The sequence below is a fragment of the Peromyscus eremicus genome, chromosome 18 (genome assembly GCF_949786415.1).
Source record: "Peromyscus eremicus chromosome 18, PerEre_H2_v1, whole genome shotgun sequence".
Classification (NCBI taxonomy): Eukaryota; Metazoa; Chordata; class Mammalia; order Rodentia; family Cricetidae; genus Peromyscus; species Peromyscus eremicus.
In genome coordinates this window covers 9,406,164-9,429,148 of record NC_081434.1, presented here as the reverse complement: position 1 = coordinate 9,429,148, position 22,985 = coordinate 9,406,164, and the positions used below count along the sequence as shown (strand labels likewise).

General features: G+C 43.3%; 1 protein-coding gene across 1 annotated transcript in view; it reads right to left on the bottom strand.

Moving 5' to 3' along the window:
- Positions 1–22,985, bottom strand: part of Irak3 (interleukin 1 receptor associated kinase 3) — a 56,663-nt gene that overhangs the window by 9,209 nt on the left and 24,469 nt on the right. Inside the window, exons 6-8 of the mRNA XM_059245626.1 lie at positions 19,259–19,323; positions 13,833–13,947; positions 12,720–12,838 (exon numbers count right to left, since the gene is read on the bottom strand). Of these exons, the coding sequence (XP_059101609.1) occupies positions 12,720–12,838; positions 13,833–13,947; positions 19,259–19,323 (299 nt within the window). The remainder of the gene's footprint in view (positions 1–12,719; positions 12,839–13,832; positions 13,948–19,258; positions 19,324–22,985) is intronic.

The following is a 22,985-nucleotide window of genomic DNA, read 5'->3' as shown; positions in this document are numbered from 1 at the left end:
AAAACACAGATCATATCATTTTTGTTTCCAGACATCTGTTTAACTTTTTCTCTCGCCCATCTGGGGTCATAAGTTTAATCATCATTGATAAACCATGACAGAACAGAGTTATCTTTTACAATCATTTTCCCTCAAGTTTAGTCATCACTGATAAACAGTTATCTTTTATAATCATTTTTACACATCAACCCCATAACCCAACTTTTAAGAATCTAGAGGCTCATTCTCAGGCTGCCAGCTTTTTGTAGCTTCGAGGATGCTAGACAGAAAGAAAACCTCCAAGCCAACCTGGGCAGACTGCCATGTGCAGAGCAGGGTATTACTAACTCTTAATGGTCAGAGTGCCCAAGAAAAATCTTTAAGCCAAAGCCACTGCAGTTATTATTCAATTTCTGGCACAATTCAATGTTTATAATTTATATCTTTATAGAATTTGTTTATGTCTAATCCTGGCCTTCTTTTGCTCCTTGGTCACATGACACAACCCTGGTTCTGCACAAGCCAACTTTTCTAAGAAAGGGAGGTCCTGACACCTCATTCTTTTATCATCTTTCCACACCACTCTGTGCTCATCAATATAAGTCCCTGTGTAGGGCAGAGGCAACTTCAGCTAATCTAACTTTATTGCTGTATATGTCATGTAATTAACTGAGTGTATAGTAGGAAGAGGCTTGTAATCTGATCTGTGGCCAACTCCTCTAGGCCACCGAATCTTGGTGACCTTTAAAGTTTACTTTGTTTTGATTATCTTGTTCCTGAGTAAGTACAGGGACAGATGTTTCAAGAATGTCTCACCACCTCAGAAAGAGACCTCTGGCTTCTATATGTGTGTCACAACCTCCAAGGCGTAAGGAAGACCTTCAAGTAGACAAGGATATCTCCCTATAAGCGAGAGGGGTAGTACGTTCAGGACTTCCCTGGGGAAGCTTGGAAGCAGTACTCCTCAGTAAGAAATTTTCCATCAATCCAATATCCCCAAATTGTACAAATATTAAAAGTCTCCTCAAGTATGCAACATGTGGAGATCAAAACCAAAAGTGGCATGGTGGCCATTATGCAGCTCAGCTTGGCTGGATCTTTGTCAAGCAGCTATGCTGGCTTTATGACCTTTGCCCTTCCCATCAGACAAGGCTGGGCAATTCCCCCATTGCATTGTGGAGCTCTCTGTGTCCACACTGCATTTCTGCAGGCCTTAGGAAAAAAATGGAAGTTTGTTTGTGCTTTATGGGTGTGTGAATCTTGGCATCCTGCACCAAGGCCCAGTGCTGCTCCTTTAAATGCACAACTTTAGGGCCTGAACTGAACTACCCCGGGGGCCTCAGTTTCCACATAGATCTGATGGTGTTTGCTGGGTAAGAAGATGCCAGCTGACCTAGAGATAGAGAAGACCTCAAAATGCACCTTGAATGATATAGGCTGGCAATTGTCCCTTCTGTCCATTACCATACCTCAAAATCCCAAGATGTGCAGCAGAGTGTCTCAGGAAGTGGTCAAGGACCCTCCTTGAGTAACAGTGAAACAGAGGATTACAGAGTATGCTAGAAACCTGACACCCAGAGAGGTTAATTAATTTCCCAGGAATCAGTTGAGTTCTAGATTACTTTCAGAGAAGTCCTCGACACATTTAACTAAAATAATATTTCTAGGTGATTGAAGATAATGGGGGAGGAAAAATTTCCTGTTATTTCTTGTACCTGAATGTACACATGTATACATGTAAATTAATGAGTGCTGGTGCTTGTATTGGTTACTTTCATGTTGCTTTGACAAAACACCTTGACATAAGCTACTTATGAAGGAAAGAGTTGGTTTTGGCCTAAGATTCCAGAGCGATAGGAGGCTGTCATTGGAGAGGCAGCAAGGAGCAGGCGTAGAGGCAGAAGCAGGAAGTTGAGAGACCGCATCTCCATCACAAACACAAAGCAGAGAGACAAAACCGGAAATAGGGTAAAGCAATATAGTCTCAAGACCCACCCCCAGTGACATACTTCCTCCAGCAAAAATATCTGCATCATTAACTGGGAACCAAGTGATCCAACACCCAAGACTATGGGAACATTTCTCCTTCAATGGGGACATTTCTCCTTCAATGGGAACATTTCTCCTTCAATGGGAACATTTCTCCTTCAATGGGAACGTTTCTCCTTCAAACCACTGCCGTACCTAAAGACAATGTTGGCAACAAGAATTGTTAAGAGAAATTCTGACGAATGCAATATCTATTTCTGGTACCCTTTAGGAAAATAATGAGCATATCTGGAGATCATGAAGGAGGAAAGGAATAGGAAGACATGACGAAAGTCTGAGGAAAATCATTTTTATCTAAGACGTTTCTGAAAGTTTAAGGTAGTTATATGAAAAGGATGAAGGGCAGGAGTAAGAGGGTTGAAGAATCAATCCATGGAGCAGATCCTCCATTTTCCTCAGACCTCGATGTCCTATTAAACACTAAGCAGAATTCCAGCCTTCACAAGTCTGCAGCCATCAGCTGACTTGGCCGGGAAGATTGAGATAAAGGCAAAGAGACAGAATCCTCAAGCAAGGGTATCCTGATGGCTGACAGACCAACGTATGGCTGTCTATCCACCCAGCCAGACCCCGTCCACACTACAGACCTTCACATGAGAAATGCCATGTACTCTCACTCCTTCACTCATTCCCTCACTCATTCACTCACTCACTCAATCTTGTGTCCCTGATCAGTTTCCGTTTTTTCAAACATTGGTGTCTAACCTTCTTCCTTCCTTCCTCTAAGAGAGAAGCCTGTTTTACAGATGCAATACCAGCCTAGGACCTGCGTTTATAGGACCCCTTAGAAACACTAAGTTTATGTCCTTGATTTGGAGCCAATAGCAGGGATGGATATCTGTCTGGGATGAAAAAATGCTGCCGGTGAAATGCATTTCAACTTAAACTTGTCTATATATGTGAAAACGATGAAGGCTGCTGAGGGATGGATGGAAATATCAAGGTTGTCACTTTCAAACGCTTTTATGAGGATCCTGTAATTCAAAAACACCCTCATCTCCCAAAGGAAAACGCGAGTCTTCTGCCAAGGCTGCAGACCACACTCCGGATTCTTTCTTTAGAACCTTTCCTTCTCAACTCCCACCATCTGGTAGTGAGTTTTGTTTTTATAACATTCTCTTAAAGAGTTCAAATTACTAAGATACTTTTGGGCTAAATGAACCACCAGACTAGCTGAAAATACCTTTGAAATGTGGGCTTTGCTTCCTTCTGTGGGTGTTGCTCAGCTGTGCGCTAGACTGCGTCCTTCTTAGAAAGACACTTACTCTCTCTGCTGGAACAAACCAGATTGACAGGGTAACTGTCCAGACCTAATCTCTCTCCCAAAGCAAGCTGCCTACTGCTATCTCCTCAAGAATCTGACGTCGACATTTCTCAATTCCTGTGTCTGCTGATGAAGCCAACTGGCCCCTGGTCATCCCAGGCCTTTGAATTCCCAATTAAGAGCATGGTTATTGGGGATACACAGACATGGAAGGGCACCTCCCCTTTCAACTGTAGCCACATCGCAGGCAAGTTACAGACCTTTCTGAATCTCTGTTTTTCTGTCACACCCACCCTTAGGATCCTGGAGGATTATCAAGTGTTTCCATGGGAGTGTACATGAGATCTAGTCCTTGGCTTGGACTGAACTCTGTAATCCTCCTGCAGTCTATCCACTATCCTTCACGGGTAAGTATTTACCAACACCATTGGATGAGCTTGTTGTGGAATATTAGTTGAAGATATGTTACATTCTTTTATGCTGTGGAATATTTGTTTAATGATGCAAAGATGTGTTGCATTCGTTTATGTTGTATTTGTTTAACTCTGTGAAACTGTGTTACTGTGCCTGTCTAAAACATCTGATTGGTCTAATAAAGAGCTGAACGGCCAATAGCTAGAGAGGAGAGATATAGGTGGGGCTGCCAGTCAGGGAGAATAAATGGAGACGAGAACAAGAAAAGGAAGAAGTGAGAAAAGGAGGAGAGGAGGATGCCAGGGGCCAGCCACACCGCCAGTCACAGAGCAAGAAGGAAAGAAAGGTATAGAATAGAAAAAGGTAAAAGCCCAGAGGCAAAAGGTAGATGGGATAATTTAGTTAAGAAAAGCTGGCTAGAAACAAGCCAAGCTAAGGCTGGGCATTCAGAAGTAAGAATAAACCTCTGTATTTATTTGGGAGCTGGGTAGTGGATCCCTAAAGAGAAAAGAACAAAGAGTAAAAAAAAAAAAAAACAACTATACAAACTGCATATAACTGTCTCCGGTGACCTTTGTGCTGCTCCCCTCAGAAGGCCTCCTCCTCCTATTTTCATCCAGTTCCTCTGTGGGCCACCGGAATCATTTCTGCCACGATGTTCTCACTGTACCTCTATGAAGCCTAGTGTGCCTCCTGCTTCTAAGTTCCTACTGGACGCCTATAATATAGCATTTGGTTCTTAATGGAGCCCACCTAGTGTTGTTTACGTAATCATAATGCTGAGCTTACAGAAGACGCCAAACATTTATTTATATAATCATTTCCTCACGGGGATTTGAAACCCTCAAGTAGTTCTAGATTACTGAGCATGGGAAGGGCAAACATATGACCCAAACTGTCCTACATCCTCCCATATTACTGACAGACATCATTAATGGAGTTCCAAAAGTACTCAGCCAAGATGCTCTTTCGGCCCTGTGCTTGGATAGCCATTGTTAATCAATCAAAGATAGAATATGAGATAAAAGTTATTCGTCATGGTTGCTGTAGCACACTATTTCTTTGACTTATTATTTGCAAAACAGCTAAACAGTAGAGCCAGGACTAAAACTTAGACCTCCCATTTCCATGCTGGATGCTGCTTTGGTTTACAACACTTAAGTGAAAAAAAATATTTCATTCAGTTATATGAACATAAAGTTAAAATCTGTTGATTATAAAGAGAAAAAAAATTAACTGTTCCTTCTGTCTTTTGGTTTCTCTCTCTCTCTCTCTCTCTCTCTCTCTCTCTCTCTTTCTGTGCGCATGCGCAAGCAAACGCGCTCACATGTGCATGAACCTAAAGGCTCAGTCACAAGGTTTTAAGTCAATGTACAAGAGTTTCTGATAACTGAGCCCCTCTCAGGGAGTTCAGGATCCTCCCGGAAAGCCAGAGTCCAAGGTGAGTCAGACGGGAGCACTTAGGGCATTGAAGACATGAGTCTCCCATGGGTAGAATATAATGTCAGCTTCTGCCAGGCTCTGGGCTGCCCTTTCTTTCCACTTAGTAACTCACCTCATCCTCAGAACCCTCGGAGGCAGTGGACTGGTATCTTGCCCAGTTCCAGAGAGCAAGGAGACAAAGCATCAACGAACTAAGAAACTATCCCAAAGTCACACGACTAGGAAGGGGTGGAAGAGATAAATGGTCTGAACGGTCACACTCTGAACCAGGGACAAGAGGCAGGAACAATGAGATCACTGAGTGGCTGTAAAAAGGGGAAGAGCATAGAAAAGCATGGGGAGAGAGTTTGTAGAACACGGGCATTTCAGAGCTGTTCTTGAGGGTGGCTCCAGGGTAGGCAGAAGGATAGAGGTGCCACTCTCAACCTGTCTGAAGTCCCCATAGTGCAAAAACAGAGGACAAAACCAAGCCAGGATTTAAAAGAAGATGGAGTCACACCATTCTTCTTTCACAACCTCTAGGTTTGTGAGCAGAGCATAGAACAAAGGTGGATAGTTTTAAAATGGAAAGAAATAGAAAGTAAAAAGTCAGCTTGGCTGGGACTAGATGTGGAGGTGGGGAAAATGACCAGGTAGTCCGAGGCACACCCTGAGTTTGAACAAGGATGTCCTGGGTCCTGTCTACACCACCATCCTTGCTTTCTTCTGAAGGACTAAGTGGACATCATTCCATTTCATTTAAAGAAAAGGAGTGGACACCAGGCTACTGAACAATGACTTCATGATCTTCATTTTTTGGGGGGGTTGGGTGTTGGGGATCCTAGATGAAAGTTCTAATGCTGAACCATGACCCCGACCCTCAAAAATCTTCATTCTCAAGAATTTAAAAAAATCATAGCATGAGGTCCCTTGCAGATGGCCTCTAGAGAGGGAGACATAGAGAAGAAATTTAACCACCATTTGAGTTTTAAGTTAAAACAACAGTGGATCTGTCTATCTTCCCTTCAGGTAGCTGCTGAGTGTTGAGTTGAGCCGTGGTCATGATGTCTTAGATCCCGGCAGCATTTTTCTTATCAAGAAAGATATCATTAATGAGGAATAGCTGTCTAAGGAACATGCCCTGCAGCCTTAAGCCTAACGTCTGGGGAGTGTGATTTCCTAAACAGTTAAAGAAAAAAAAAATCAATCATTTTATCTTCGATTATACTCTCCTAATTGGGTGTTTAAGGCCATTCAGGTGGCCAGGATTATCCTTTTTTTCTGTCAAGGTGAGTTAAGAATTGGTCCACAGGAGTTAATGAGGCTTGTGAACAACCTCTGGCTTTTCTGGTGATTTTTTAAAATTTTTTTTAAATTTATTTTTATTTTATGTCCATTGCTGTTTTTGCCTGTATGTTTGTCTGTGTGAGGGTGTCAAATCCTGGAGTGGCAGACAGTTGTTAGCTGCCGTGTGGGTGCTGGGAATTGAACCCAGGTCCTCTGGAAGAGCAGCCAGTGTTCTTAACCGCTGAGCCATCTCTCCAGCCCCTTCTGGTGATCTTTATACCCGTTGTTGCATCTAGGTGGGAGCCCGTCAAAGGCTTTGCTTACAGTGGCTTGTTGGGAAGCCTTAAGGAAATGTCCTCTGTGTTGACCCTCCTCTCTGTAACACAGACACCGGTGAAAGTCTACCGAGCGGGGTCTCCATGGCCTACCTGAATAAGAGGACAAGTGATTCGGCAAGGATACAGGACGTTTTGAGAGATGATCCACAGACCCTTGAGACTTAATTGACCTTAAAGGGCAAAATATTTTCCCTCTTATTCCCTCTATCCACATTATAGGTCTTCCAGAATGGTTATGGAACACCCAGAAAGTCACTTTATACCAGACAGGTACTTTCTAATGTCTATCTTAACAGTCATGTAAAGCTTGGACAAAAACCAAATGTCTTTTTTAGTCTTAGCTTAAGTATTTTTTTTAAAGATAAAATGGAAGAAAATCATAGCCATTACAAAAATAAGCCATAGTGATAAATCCTAGTTGATATTTTGGGTAGGTTCCACTTCTAATATTTTTTAAACAAATAGTTTACATTTCTACAGTACTATAACTGTGTGTTCCATAATACTGCTGTTTGGCTTTTTCTACCCAATCTCACTTCATATACAACCTGCCAGGTTGCTTCATGCTACTAATATTAATTAATGTTGAGAGTCTTCAGTAAAGTCTGTGATCCACCATTCTGAAGTTCAATACACAAAACGGAGACTGTCCATTTTTCACTCCTCTGGCAAGAATGCAGTCTCGATTTCCTTGTGGAAAATGATACCGCTCGACACAGATCTTTGAGCCAACTGTCATGAACACACAGGGCTGCCCTGCTAGAAGCTGTCTTTCCTAATTATGACTGCTCAAACTGAATGGCAAGGACAGGAGACTTTGAACCCTCCAAAGAGCAATGGGCTAAGAATCAAGAAGGTCTACATTCCGAGTGAAGGGAAGGGTTCCCTTCAGAGGTGCAGGAAGGTGACCGAGGTCAGCCAACTCACATTTGGCTGAGACTCCTTCCATAGATGCTGTTACCATCTGACGGGCGATGGGTGGCCTCAATGAACCAAACTGGCCTTGTTCCAATTCCTAGATAGCGGGTGTGCACACCACTAAGTAAGAGGGAGATGCCTATGACTGATGTTGGCACTAACTGATCTCTATGTTGGCAGCTCAGCAGAAAGGCTGTGAGTCAGTGGCTATCGTAGGGGCTTGGTTTGTGCTGGAACAGGCAGGGACAGTGATGAAACCATGTGAAAGCATGATCCCCAAATGCATGTCCACAGCGCTGGAATTTCACTCTTGGACACATGCATGTGTGTGTGCACGTAGGAGACCCGGAGGGCCTTGTACACACAGATCAGCACTAGGGGAACCTGGAATGTTAAACACACATGGTTGTTCCTTCAAAGGAAGGGATACATGACTTGTTATCCTCCTAGAAGGCTTGGAGCGGATGTGGTTAGTAACCTGGTGACTTTTGCACTGTCTGTGTGGCAGGAGACTGTACCAGATCCTTGCCCAGACCTTTATCATGACCTTGCTTTCTTAGTCCATCTATAGAGTCCATCTTAACAGAAGACGTGACGTGTACTTTACAAAGTGTTTCAAGGTAGTCACGTCCGATCTTGATTTAGCTTTCTTTGTTCTTCAAGTTCCTCAGGGAGATTTATGTATACTCTATTGTGCACCCAAGATCGAGTTAATTATCACCAGGACAGTTTTTACAGAATTTCGATGTGCTTAAATATGTCTAAAATAAACTACTCTGGGTCAGACTCCTGCAGCTTGAACCAACACCAGCTACTTAGTCATATTGAACCAAACTGCCTCCCATGGGTCATTACTCTGCTGGCTGTGGTGGCGGCAGAGACCCCTGCAGGTGCCATCTATGGATGGGCTACATTCGAATCCTCAGACTCTAAAAAACCAGTCACGGTAGTCAGTTTTGTCTCGCTCACAAAATACCCGAGAGAAACCATTTGAAAAGAGTGAAAGATTTACTCTGACTCACGGTTTCAGTCCACGGTTGGTTGGTCCCATGACTTTGGGCCCGTGGCAGGAAAATACATCATTGTATGAAAGTGCCGTGGAAACATTCTGCTCTCCCCATGGTGGCTGAGAAGCAAAGACTAGAAGAAAGGTCCAGGGACCTAATATCCCCTTCCAGGAGATGCTCACAAGGACCTAACTTCTTGTACCAGAGTCCACTTCATGAATATCCCAACATCTACTAATAGGGCCACTGCAGGGACCACACCTTCAAAATAGGAGCCTTTGAGAGATGTTTCTTTTGAGGGAGGTGGTTTTGTTTTGTTTGTTTGCTTGCTTTTTTGAGGCAGGGTTTCTCTGTGTAACTGCCCTGGCTGTCCTCGGTTTGTAGACCAGGCTGTCCTCAAACTCACAGAGATCTGCCTGCCTGCCTCTGCCTCCAGAATGCTGGGATTAAAGGCATGCACCACCAACACCTGGCTGGGGTAGGTGTTGAAGAGGATCTCATTCTGCAGCTCACGTTGGCCCCAAACCCATGGCGATCGTCCTGCCTTGGCTTCCCGAGTGCTAGGACGAGTCACCACACTGCTAGGCTCTTTCACCTACACTTAAAATCCAAACTATAACAGCCAGGTAGGGAACAGCCATCAGCCCCTTCCCCAACTAAAAAGTAAATATGTGATTGGCTGTATTTCCAGCTCAAGTATCACCTCGTCCTTGACACTTTGCTCTAACCAGCCTCTTATCATCATCTGTCTGTTACCTACCGAGGATTCTGTCTAGCTGGGCTATTAAGTGACTTTATAGTTCTGCACAGCTAGGCAAGTACCTGGGCTATTGCCTTGGAAGCACCAGCTTCCTGTTACATTCTGATATCATGGAAGAGACTCCAGAATCTTTCCACTCCCTCGTGTCCTCAAGACAAGCCTTGGTCTCTCCACTGAGTTTACCTTATCAAACCTAGGTCTCCAATCTAGTTACCTACTCTCAAGCCCCGTCAATCCCTTGGCTATCACATTCTCTTTTCTTGTCATCTCATTTTATTTTACTTTCAAACTTCATCTGTCCTTCAGCCTCCTCCCTCCTCCCTCCCATCCTCCCTCCCTCCCTTTCTTCTTTCCTCCATTCCTTCCCTCCTTCCCTCCCTCCCTTCCTCCTGCCCTTCCCTTCTCTTCTTCCCTTCCTTTTCTTTTCTTATACATGTGGTGGCAGTTCTTTGCCTTGACACCTTGAACAAATTTACTGCCTCCATCAGGAATATTCTCCCCCAATGCTTTCAATCAGTCTGTATCAAAAACACACTCCCTCTAGGACTTGGCTTGACATTCTCTAACTTCAACTCTAACTCAGCCAGCCACACACTGGGTATCTATTAGTATGACATAATTGTGTGTGTGTGTGTGTGTGTGTGTGTGTGTGTGTGTGTGTGTGTGTTTCAGCTATCTCTCTAATCAGCTGAACTTTATAGGAAAAGATGGCTCCCCGCTGTGGTCTCCATTATGCTTCACACACAACAGACATGGACCAAAAAAAGAATTTGACTCCCAAGGTGTTCCACCAACACGTAGTAAGACATGAGTGATTCTTCTAGAAGCAGACCTTGTTTGCAGGTCTGCTTTTCAAACAATGAATTGACAATGGAAGTATGTAGAAGAGCAATGAGCAAGAATATTGACTGTCCATCACATCACCCAGCCTCTGCCACTGCTGGACCAGGTACCGAGGGAGTCAGCATTTGATGAGTGTGTGCTCTCCTCAGCACCCAGATACCTTACATCATTTAACCCTAAGAGACAAAACTATTCATCTATTATTAGCCTTTTTCAGAGAGAGAAACTGAGGCTTAGAGAAGGTAGGCAGTCCCCCCTGGAAGTCACAGTTTAAGAGGAAGTTCTGGTTGCTATGGTCTTCCTGATTTAAACATTGGGAAGCCTGAGCTAGGAGGTGAGAGGACAGAGAAGGATGGTAAAAAAACATTCCTGGTTCTCCTTTTTAGAGCTCTCCTGGGCTGACTCTTCCTCTGTAGCTGTGCCCTGTGCATCCATCATTATTTCCCAGCTCCCAGGCATGCTCTTGCTCCCTGGCGTGGAGGGCTAGCTGATGCTGGCTTGTAACAGCACAACCGAGTCCCCATCTGGAACTGCGCACGGCAGAAGGGAGACGTGATAGCCCTGCTCCAGGACAGGCCACAGTGCAGGCACCAGCGTGCCCTGCCTGATTTTCTGGCAGCTTTGAAAAACCATCACAGCATCAGCAGCCTTTCCATGACGTCGGTTGGGGTTGCAACAGCAATGATGCTCTGACGACCTCTCCACCTGCTAAATTCTGCCCTTCTCCTTTTCTCTACCCGTATATTTGGTTCCTTTGATTCTTTTCTTCTTCTTTTCTTTTTTTGGAGTCCTAGAGATCGAGCCCACAGCCCCTCACATGCCAGGCAGGTATTCTATGCCTAAGCTATAGCTCTATTATCCAGACACAGAGTCTTATGAAATTGCGCAGACTGTCCCACAGTGTAGGGAGGCACTGGATAGGCACACCCTAGTCACCTCACCTAGCGTTACATGAAAGAAGCCTGGGAAAGTGGGTGACCCTACATCTGTTGCCCTCCCCACGCTGATGCCACCTTCGCCCCAGTTTATGGCTGCCCGTGTTCCTCTCTCCTGTCAAGAACTCCTTTTTTAGGTTGGGATGGCTTCTCAGCTATGTGGAATGGACCGTGCCAGTGATTCCACTGACCGCTGTGACCATCACTCTCCTTTGTACCCGGGGCCTGCGAGGGTCCTCGGGTTTTGCTCAGACTCTGAGAAGCTTCAGGCAGCTGAGGTGGTTCCACACTATGGAAGGAGCAGGCATCTCTTGGCAGTTCTCCCAGCCTCCCAGGACCGAGGAGAAATTTTAAACTTGTTTCATGTTCATTTCTCCAGAACAATGAGCCACCCAGTCCTCTTCTGCTTACGTTAAAAGTGCGCTAAAACCCTTCAAGATACTAGGAAATGGTCTGGAAGAGGCAGCAGCAGTCTTAAAACACAGTTGACACTGGCGTTCAGCAAAGGTGTGGCCAGGGCCTTCAGGATGAGTTCAACATGGGGCACAAGGAGAAAATCATCAGGGGATTTTGCTGTAGGTGACCACTCTGAATGTTTTTTTTTGTTTGGGTTTGTTTTTATTTGTGTGTGTGTTTATGTTTGTGTGTGTGTGTGTGTGTGTGTGTGTGTGTATGTGTGTGTGTGTGTGTGTTTGTGTATATATGTGTTTGTGGGGGGGGTATGGGTGTGTGTTTATGTGTGTGTTTGTGTGTGTGTCTGTGTGTATGTGTGTGTTTGTGTGTGTATATGTGTGTGTGTTTTGTGTGTGTTTGTATATGTGTATATGTTTGTGGGGGGATGTGTTTGTGTGTGTGTTTGTGTATGTGTATATGTTTGTGGGGGGGTGATGTATTTGTGTGTGTGTGTGTGTGTGTGTGTGTGTGTGTGTGTGTGTAACTAGAGAGGGAAGATAGAAAATAAATACTAGTTCTCTTGTGTCTCAAAGGCAACAATCCATGTTGGCTCTTCACAGAATGACAAGGAGAGGCCCGGGGTTGTGAGGAGAGGCTCACTGTAATGAATAAGACACTCGTGACTCCAGAACCCAAAACTCAGTTTGCTTTACCCCTGCTATCCTCCTGGGAATCCCTGTGTAAGCTGTGTATCCTTTCGTTAAACTTCAGTTAAGGGGTGGGGGTGGGGAGAATAATAGAGGTTGAACTTCACATCTGGCTATCCAGCATGACGCATAAAACACACACAGTTATTCAACAGTAATTCACAAAGGTAATAATATAACATCTCCTCTCGGCGATACCAATGCGGTTTTTAGAAATCTGGCAAACACATTTTCATTGAGAAAAAAAAAAAGTCAGAATTGTAATACTTAGATGCGAGTTCTCATTGCACTCGTATCCGTTCCAGGAAGAGTGCTGACCGAAGAGGACAGGGTGTTTGTTGAGTCACTCACCTGAGGTGCCGGGAGGGGCACAGGTGGGACCTGAGGTCCCCAGATCATTTACCTGGAAATATTGCCACAGATGACTGAGCACGGCTGGGTGTTGTGCAAGTATTGGATGGCTTTGGCTATTCCTATTAATACACCGATTCGAACGTGCCAGGAAAGTGGGGCCGTGTTATCCTAGAGAGAGGGAGGCGGGGAGAGGGGGAGGGTAGACAGACAGAGACACAGAGACACAGAGAGAGACACAGACACAGAGAAAGAAGGAGACAGAGACAGACACACACACACACAGAGACAGAGAGAGAGAGAGAGAGAGAGAGAGAGAGAGAGAGAGAGAGAGAGATTGGTTTAGTTGTATTTTTCTTAGTGCAAATTACCTGCATATCCACCATGTGGGTACATGCTCCCACAGCAGCCATGGCAAGGTGGAGTGAGAGGTGAATCAATATTTCAGTTTGCTACAACCTGTTTAAATTCCAAATGAGCTTTCCTCTATGGTTCTAGGGCAGTGGTTCTCAACCTGTGGGTTGTGACCCCCACAGGGTTCACATATCAGATATCCTGCCTATCAGATATTTACATTATGATTCATAACAGTAGCAAGATTACAGTTATGAAGTAGCAACGAAATAATTTTGTGGTTGGGGGTCAGCACAGCATGAGGAACTGTATTAAAGGGTCGCAGCGTTAGGAAGGTTGAGAACCACTTGTCTGGGGAAATACCCAACAATTTTTAACATTAGTTTAGTCAAACTGTAGCCAGTGGGCTGAGAGTACAGCTCGGCAGTAGAATCCTTGCTTAGCGTGCATAAGGTTTGGTTGGCCCACCCCTGTGCCCACCTAGGTACCACATGCTAAGAGAAGTTGAGACTTGTTATAAACTCACGTGTGTGTGTGTGTGTGTGTGTGTGTGTGTGTGTGTGTGTGTGTCTGTGTGTGTGTGTCTGTGTGTATACATATATATTTGCCAATATTACATAGAACCTGGTAACACATGTGTTTACCTGAGAGGTCCTCTGCTCCTCTGGGGAACCATTCCTGAATATCCCCCTGATGTGTGTGCTCACACCTCACCTCTCAGCTCCCTCCAGTGTCAACGGCTCCCTTTTACCGGCCCCCCTCCGGCTTTAGCGGGCCGAAGGACCTGACAGAATGATAGTCTGCGACTTACTGCACACTGTAGTCTGTCAAAAAGTGTCCCGTTGTTCATATATGGATGAACCAGGCATAGCTTCTCCATCTCGGTGAAATATGCAGTCAACTCCAGTATGTGGGGATGACGGAACCTTGAACCAGAAAGATTGAAACTGTCAAATCCATCACTCAAATAGAAGGTGGACGAGACTGGTTAGGAATGTTGGTAAACAGTTCTAACATGAGACTGAGTCAGGCCAAGAGGCAGGTAGTTTCACTGGGAGTTCCAAAAAGTGCTAGCTCTACCCCCTTTTAATGGACTGTTGACATGTAAATAAAAATAATATATTAAAACAGAAGGCGGGAAATTTAAAGAAGTACTGATTTCTTTTTTTTTTTTTAAAGATTTATTTATTATGTATACAGAAGAGGGTGCTAGATCTCATTACAGATGGTTGTGAGCCACCATGTGGTTGCTGGGAATTGAACTCAGGACCTCTGGAAGAGCAGTCAGTGCTCTTAACCTCTGAGCCATCTCTCCAGCCCGAAGTACTGATTTCTTAAGGTTTGGGATACTGAGAACATCATACAAAAAGGAAAACATGATTCCATATTCACTTATGGAATATTTGTGAAAATATTCCATATTTTCACTGATACAAAAGTGTTACATGTTTATTTTGTTAAGCAAATAATGATGCAACTGAGACCGATCTGATGAAGTGTCCAAAGCAAGTAAATCACAAAAACATAGGATTAGAGAAGACTGTCTTCACTCATCCATTTATGGAGCATTGCTTCATCAGGTGCTGGGTTAAACCCCAGTTACAAGCAGGAAAGGGATAGTCATGTTTTCACAAATCCGCACAATAGTAGCTTGAAGTATAAAAAAATGACACTGATTTTAAGTTACAGATTTCTACATTAGTATACTATATTATAATATTATATTATATTCTACATTAGTATATTTCTGAGGCTCTTATCCTAAGCATTTGTTAACAAGTTAACCAAGCTAAACTCTAATCCTTGGATGTTATTGCTTTATGAAGATCAATGCACTCCAGGTATGAGAGCTGACCTTCACTGTTGACTTGAGTAGATTAGAATCGCCAAGGGAGAGCACTGCATGTGAGCAGCAGCTTCTCGTGGACTGGGGTCCAGGAATGAATGAAAAGAGCCAGGCAAGCAGAGCACAATGACTCATCTCTCTGTGCTTCCAGATTGTGGACTCAAGGTCACAGTTATCTCCTCACGAGGCCAGTTCCCTAGGAATCCTACCACTGTGACTTCCTGCCATGATGGATTCTCCTCTCAGACCCTGAGCCAGAACAAACCTTCACTTCTTTATGTCTTTTTGGTCATGTGTCTTGTCACAGCAGCAACTAAAGTACTAACGAACCGGGTAACTGCAAACAGTGAAATATGCCAAGGCTGTGAGCTCAGTTTACTATACTGAATACCTACTATGTTTGGGGCATGTTTGGGATCATTAAAATAAATGAAGCTGTTAAAAAAAAATGTTCTACTTATAAAGGTCTCTAATGTGCTCCTAGTTTGTAGCAAATTTCCTACAAACACAAATATACTCTCTTATATACACATGTATAGATTTACAATTTATATATATTTATCTGGTAAATGGGGCGTGCTGATCACTTTATCTCTCTTGCCTCAAATAGGCCAGTGTCTGTGTGTGGACATCTGTATCCATAAACACATACACAAATACACAGAAAGGCTTTCTTTTAACATACGTCAGAAACAAGATCCCTACACTTTATTATGATTCAGATTGTGCAATGGAAAACAGTGGGCTAGTGATAAATTGAGGAGGTGTGGCGAGCTGCTTAAACAGACCGTCTGTACCACCAGCTGGCTGGTTTTCCTGCAACCTAAGCCAATGCAGAGGGAAGCGTCTTTTGGAAAGCAGTAGAGGGGAGACATCGTAGAGACACGGCAGTCCCCGATTCTCAGCTCTCCTGTGGGCACAGCAGAAAGGACACTTGGCTTATTTTTATTTTCTAATTTTTATTTACTTTTATGCAGGTGTGTTTTGCCTGCAAGTCTGTCTGTCCCCCACTTATGTGCTTGATGCCTGTAGAGGCCAGAGGAGGGAATCTGGAGTCATCAGAGATGGCTGTGAGCTGACACGTGGGTGCTGAGAATCAAACCCGGGTCCTCTGCAAGAGCACCCAGTGCTCTTAACTGTGGAGACATCTCTCCAATGCCGCAATTTGCTTATTTTTAAATGTTACTGATCTAGCAGAAAAAATAAGCGCTGGGTGGTTCAGATGTTAGTGAGGAATGAGCGTGCAAAGACAGTTGGGGTGGGATTACTCCTTCTGAGCCCATAAATTCATGCCATTTAAAATTCCCTAGCAATTTTTAAGTCCATAGAATTTAAAGTTACATAGATCAAGATCAGCAAATCTAATACTAACTGAAATCAAATCGGAAAGTATTTCTAAATGGCCACTGTGGGCAAAACAAGACAGGTCTCCATGGTGAGAGACAGAGGACAGATGTGAAGGACACACAAACTCGGGCTTGCATTGCTGTCTTTATAACAGCTGTGCAAATGTAGTCAGGTGGTTTCAACTCACTGAGAAGGTGTCTAGAGCTAGATTCAGGAATGAAGACACCTGTCTCTGGCCAGGCCCGGTGGCCCACACCTTTAATCCCAGCACTCAGGAGGCAGAGGCAGGCAGACCTCTGAGTTCCATCCCCTGGTCTACAGAGCAAGTTCCAGAACAGTCAAGGCTACATAAAGAAACCCTGTCTCAAAAAACCAAAGCCAAAACCAAACAAACAAACAAACAAAAGAGTTCTAAATGATTAAAAAAAAAAAAAAGCTCAAAGTTAGGTGAGTAGAGAGGTGAAGGTAGAGAGATTAGCCCTGGGAGGAGAGGAAAAACAGCAGCTAACATGATTAAAAGACATTGTGTGAACTCTCAAAGACTTAAAATACTATTTTTATAAGACCATATCCCCTGATATAGTAGAATTATATCCTTGGGATTCAAGACTGGCACAACATGCACAAAATGACCAGTAATATTACCACATCATCCTACTGAAGGTAAAAAAAAAAAAAAAAAAAAAAAAAAGTCATGTGATCATCACAACAGATGCAGGAAAAGCATTTATCAAAACTCAATGCCCTTCAAGATGGAACTCTCAATGAATTATGGAGAGAACGCACCTCAATACAATAAATGCTGTAGATGATAAACTTGTAACTAATGACAGAACCCATCACAAGTGTATTTTCCTTAAGGAGTGGGAATGAGGTGTGCGGGTCCATACTCACGTCTATGCAGCACAGCATGGCAAATCCTAGCTAGAGCAAGTAGGCAAGAAAAAGAAAGGAAGGACTGTGAGCTAGAAAGGAGACAGGTAAATTGTCCCAGTTTGCTTATTACATGATCTTATATGTAGAAAACCTGGAAGACTCTACCAAAAAAAAAATGGCAAGAACTGATGAATTCACTAAATTCATCCAATACGAAATCAACATATAAAATCAATGTTATTTCTCTACATTCACAATGAGCTACCTGAATAAAGAATGAGGAAAATTATCTGTTACAAAATATCAGGAAGAATAAAATACTAAGGAATAAATTTATCCACAGAGATAAATGGTCTGCACACTTAAAACTACATTGATAAAAGAATTAGAGATGCATGGAAATGGGAAAACATAGCTGGCATCATGCATTGCAAGAATTAATCCTGCCAAACTGTCCAAGCTGCCCAAAGCAAGCCACAGATTCGACGTTACGCCGACCAAAATTGCAACAACATTTTTTTCCACGACAATAGAAATCCTAAAACTCATATGAAACCATGAAAGACTCCAAACAGTCAAAGTAGTGTGAGGAAGCGGAGCTCCGATTTAAAGGAGCCTTGCAATGCGTTAGTAATCAAACCAGTCTGCAGGGGCAGAGAGCTGTCCCACCGATCAGTGGCACAGAACAGAGGCTCCAAAAAAAACCCCAATCCATATGTCCACCATTCACTAAAACCCTGACTAGCAGGTGAAAAATACACAAAAGGTGAAGAAACATTTCTTCAATGAATGGTACTAGAAAAAGAGGCATGGAAAGAGCAACATGTAAAAACTGACTTATTGATGCATCAGAAACTTAAATAAGAGATCTGACAACATACAGGCCCTAAAACAAAATTCCTTTAACACTGGCATTGGCAATGTTCTTTTCTGTTTTTTGTTTTTGTTTTTGTTTTGTTTTGTTTTTTGAGATTGTGTGCATCCTTGAGTTTAAAAAGACATTTGACCCTCTCAACGGAAGGAAGGTATGGCGTGGCTAGAACAGAACGTGACGAGGAACAGAGTGAGCCATGTTGCTACATTGCCTTTTGTGTGGAAGGATGAAAATAAGAAACCAAAATGTGTTTGTGCATGTGTAACAGACCTCCAAGAATATATACAAAGAGCTAGTAATGAGGTTGCCTTTGAAAACTCAGCCAGGTAGCAGGAGAGGACACTTACTAAATTTACCCTTTTGTGTTTCTCAGATTTCAAAACTTCCACAAACAAACAAGTGAAACTGTAAAAATCTACTATTACAACATCTGGACTGAATGTTCTTTATTGGCCATTAATATTCTATCTCTGACCCTGACTATAAAAGGGACAGGATGCAGCCGGGTGGCTGTGGCAGATGCCTTTCATCCCAGCACTCAGGAGGCAGAGCCAGGCAGATCTCTGTGAGTTCGAGGCCAGCCTGGTATGCAGAGTGAGATCCAGGACAGCCACCAAAGCTACACAGAGAAACCCTGTCTCGAAAAAACAGAAAAAAACAGGGGGGGGGGCCCCCCGCGGGGACAGGATGCTGCAGCATAATACTTCTCTCCCCACTTTCCTCTCCACCCCATCGCACATATCTGCTCCCCAACCACCAGGGAAAAGCATCTTCTATTTGTGAGGGGTGATGAGTTCCCCAGTGTTAGAGCTCTGCCTCCAGTGAGAACAGCTGCACAGCTGCATTTATGAAGTTATATAAAAAACGAAGCCATTTAAATTTGTCATCCCGGGACTCCCAGAATCGTGAACGAATTCCCTGGAACATCATATATACATCAAAAGCCCTTGATTTCTTTGTCTAAAACTCTCTTTCTGAAGAGAGTCACTCTGATGAGACAGTCTCTCAACTGCAACATCTCCAAGGAAGGGAAAGGGACACGCGTGTGACGCTAAGAATTACCATTCAGCTGTGTTAGTCACACACAATTTAACCCACTTCCTTGTGACAGTTTCTTGTTTCAATACGTCCAAATGAATCATGGAAGTGCTCTCTTTTAAAATTTATTTTAAGGAACACACCAAAGCAGATGTCAAAAGTGTACCCAATGTTCGAACATCCGACCCACACTAATTAAATGCCAGCCACGCCAAACACTGTGCTGTAATATCCAAGATGAACGAAACACACTCACAGGAGTAAAACTTCCAGTTCTGATAAAAATCTCTTCCAATGCTTCTTAAACTGCATTTTTTTCTCCTGAATGTCATACAAGAAAGAAAAAGAAAAAGATTTAAGAGCTAGCTCTCTACTTCTGAGAGTCTTTGTCTACGGAGACTTTCTCTTTTTAATAGAGTTGAGCCCCCCACCCCACAAACCTACCCAGGGAGGGAATCCTTAGCATTCATCAGATTTCCAAAAACGTTTTAACTCCCAAGCAAGACTTAACAATCATTACTCTTGAATTGAAAGTTTTCCTGCAATCTGCCATGTTGCAAATCTCATATTCAAACTCACCAGTTTCAGACATTTACATAAATTCTAAAATATTATGTATTCACGGAAAATTCCACAATGATAGAAACTCCTCACTGATCTCACACACAAAAAAATTTATGATAGCTGTGTTCTTTGCAAACTTCCACTGTTTTAGCATTTTATGAGTTGGCTCATTTGCATATGTCCATTCAAATTCATTTTTGCATTAATTTTGAAAAGATGTGCCTACTGTGCAAAGGAAATTGTAACTTCTTACTACGAAGTTTCAAATCTAAGACAAGTGGTGCGGGGCTTTAATCTCACCGTTCAGGAGGCAGGTATATCTCTGTGAGACTGAGGCCAGCCTGGGTCTACCCAGTAAGACCCTGCCCAATCACCATCATCACCATCAGCATCATCACCATCATCATCATCATCACCATCATCATCCCCAGCATCATCACCGTCAGCATCATTACCATCATCAGCAGCATCACCATCATCATCATCATCATCACCATCATCACCATCTAATCAAGATCCAGGCATACAGATATTGAATAAATTAATGGCTTCAACAATGTTGTACTGAACACTTGGGTAGTAGATGGCACACCCTTGGTGTCTTCAATGCTGTATCACTGTACATCCCTGGATCTCAAGTTCCTTTCTTCTACCATTAAAACATTACATTAAGATGCCCCTAGGTCCTAGCTATAAGGTCCTCATTTGCAACTTGCTAGAAAATGAAGTGTTTAGAGCTCTATTGTCATCAAAATCCAAGGGGAATTCTGGTTACCACTGTCCAGGTTGAATTAAAAACAATAAACCTGGGGCTGGAGAGACGGCTCAGAGGTTAAGAGCACTGGCTGCTTTTCCAGAGCTCCTGAGTTCAATTTCCAGCAACCACATGGTGGCTCACAACCATCTGTAATGAGATCTGGTGCCCTCTTCTGGTGTGCAAGCATACATGCAGGCAGAACACTGTATACATAATTAATAAATAAATCTCAAAAAAAGAAGAAAGAAAAAAAAAAAACAATAAACCTGGCTCACTAATCACTTCCAAGGACTACTTCATGGCAGCCTGCATTTTCTAAGTATCTATCCAGGAAGATGAGGCCTCTCCCTTGCACTTGCTGTTTCTCAGCCATAGGTTTTTTGTTTGTTTGTTTGTTTGTTGTTTTTTTAATCTGGTAAACAAAGAGACTCACGGTTGTGTCTCTGCAAACCTAACACTTGAATGTGGTTTATGACCACAAGTCTTCATATGGGCTGGGCCCTGCTGAGGAACACTAGCCCTCCTGCTGAGCTGCTGCCCAGACCTGCCAAATCCAAATCAGCCACTGTAAGATGATGTACAGGTGACTGGCAGGACAACGGAGTCGAGAGGCACAGATCTGACAATCTGATAAAATTCTCCACTTCTGGTCCGTTGAGAAAAGTCCTTAAAGGCATCATCCTAACTTTTCAAAATGCATTCTTTTAGGAAAGTATGTAGTTAATTCATTAAGAGGCCTTGGCATGATTATGTCTTCCATTTCCTTGTGTGTGTTGGGTAAAATAAAGAGTGGGAAAAAAGGGGGGAGAAGCCCTGTACTTCCACTTACCGCCTTAAGAGGGAGCTATACTGGAGGACAAGCAGGTACAGCTAAATTCTTGAAAATGGCCTTATGGCCTTCCTTTAAACCATTCAACAAACACCCATGGAGCAAGTACTAAAGATAGCCCTGTAATAAGGCTCTGGGCTGCACAAAGAGAGGAGAATTCTCAGGAGAAAGTCTGTGACTGCAGTTGGAAATGCAGTGGACCACTTCATTACAAGGGAGCGAGGCAACGATGCTGTAGCCGAGTCAGGTCAGTGAAGCCATGCTGCACGGTAAGATGCAGTCAAGAAAGGAGAAGACGGAGACCTAGAGGCAAGGGCATGCCATCCCAAAGTCAACCGAGTGAAAATTCCAAAAAAAGGAGTGCACATCTGGTAGCAGCTGTAGAGAGAAGACTGGAGAGACCCTTGGGGGAGGTGGCCTTAGGGTTCAACCATGACAAAGTATGCCAATAAGGCCAGTGACTCCTTGACAGTTAAAAAACTGGCTTCAACTGGGTCCCAAGGGCCAATATTCTAACGTCTTGAATAGTTTTACAATCCAATTTTCTTTAGTAGATAGTCGATCTCAGGAATCTCAGTGTGTCTGTATGAGATTACTGATAAAAATGCAATTGAAGGACATGGGAGAACTCACTTAATAATGACATAAAAGCGTCTGAAGCACAAGCTACAAGGAGGAATCACTTTCAGTACTTCCCAGTCCTGTCCAGCAGTAACCAGGTTTGGTCTGTTTCGTTTTATTGCTTTTTACCTTCCCCAGTGATTTTGCCTTAGCTTAAGTAATAGTTCTCAACACCAGTTACATGTTGGAAACTTTTACAAAAATATTTTGTGTCTCAACAATGACTACCATGTCACACTAACCCTAAGGGTGCAGATACATTCTTTGGTGATAACCAATGGCTCTCTAATTGGACTTAAGACCTACTCAACAAGAGGAAAACCATGCTTGGTACTGGAAACCTAGCCAACTACCCAGAGCTAGCAAAGTCAGGGATTTTGGAGGAAAACCTAAACCACCCCTTTATCAAATCAGTATAATCCTTGGCTACATTCTAAATATTTGTCCTTATAGCCACAGTTAAGTATAGTTCTTACCCCTCATTAAGGAAACTTCTCTTCCCAACAGATGGAGACCATTACAGAAAAACACAATCAGTCAAAATGCAAAGCCCTGTTCCAACGGACACATCTACAAAACTATTACTGCACTCAGGGCTCAGGAAATATTGAGCAGTTAGGAGCACATACTGCTCTTGCAGAAGACCAGAATTCAGTTCCCAATGTTGGGCAGCTTACAACTGCATAAGGCTCCAGCTCAGGAGGATCCAATGCCTCTGGCCTCCTCAGGCAGATGCGTGTGTGTGTGTGTGTGTGTGTGTGTGTGTGTGTGTGTGTGTGTGTGGATCAGCAGCAACCACACACACACACACACACACACACACACACACGTGTACATATATATATATATATATATATATATATATATATATATATATATATACAGTGTATACATAGTGTGTATATGTATGTACTATATCCAGATAGATAGATAGATAGATAGATAGAGTAGGTTATAGGGCCTTGTTAAATCACTGGGGCTGTGTTCTAGAAGGCTATGCCCTGGCCTTGCCCTCCCCACGCCCTTTCTTGGCCACCACGAGCTGAGCAGCTGTCCTCTTCCAAGTTCTCCTATGGCGTTCTGTCTCACCATCGGCCAGAACACCATGGCACCAACTGAACAAGGACCGAAACCCCTCCAACTGTAGCCAAAAAAGCGTTTCCTGCCTCAAGCGAACTCTCACAGGTGTCTGTCACGGTGATGACAAACTGA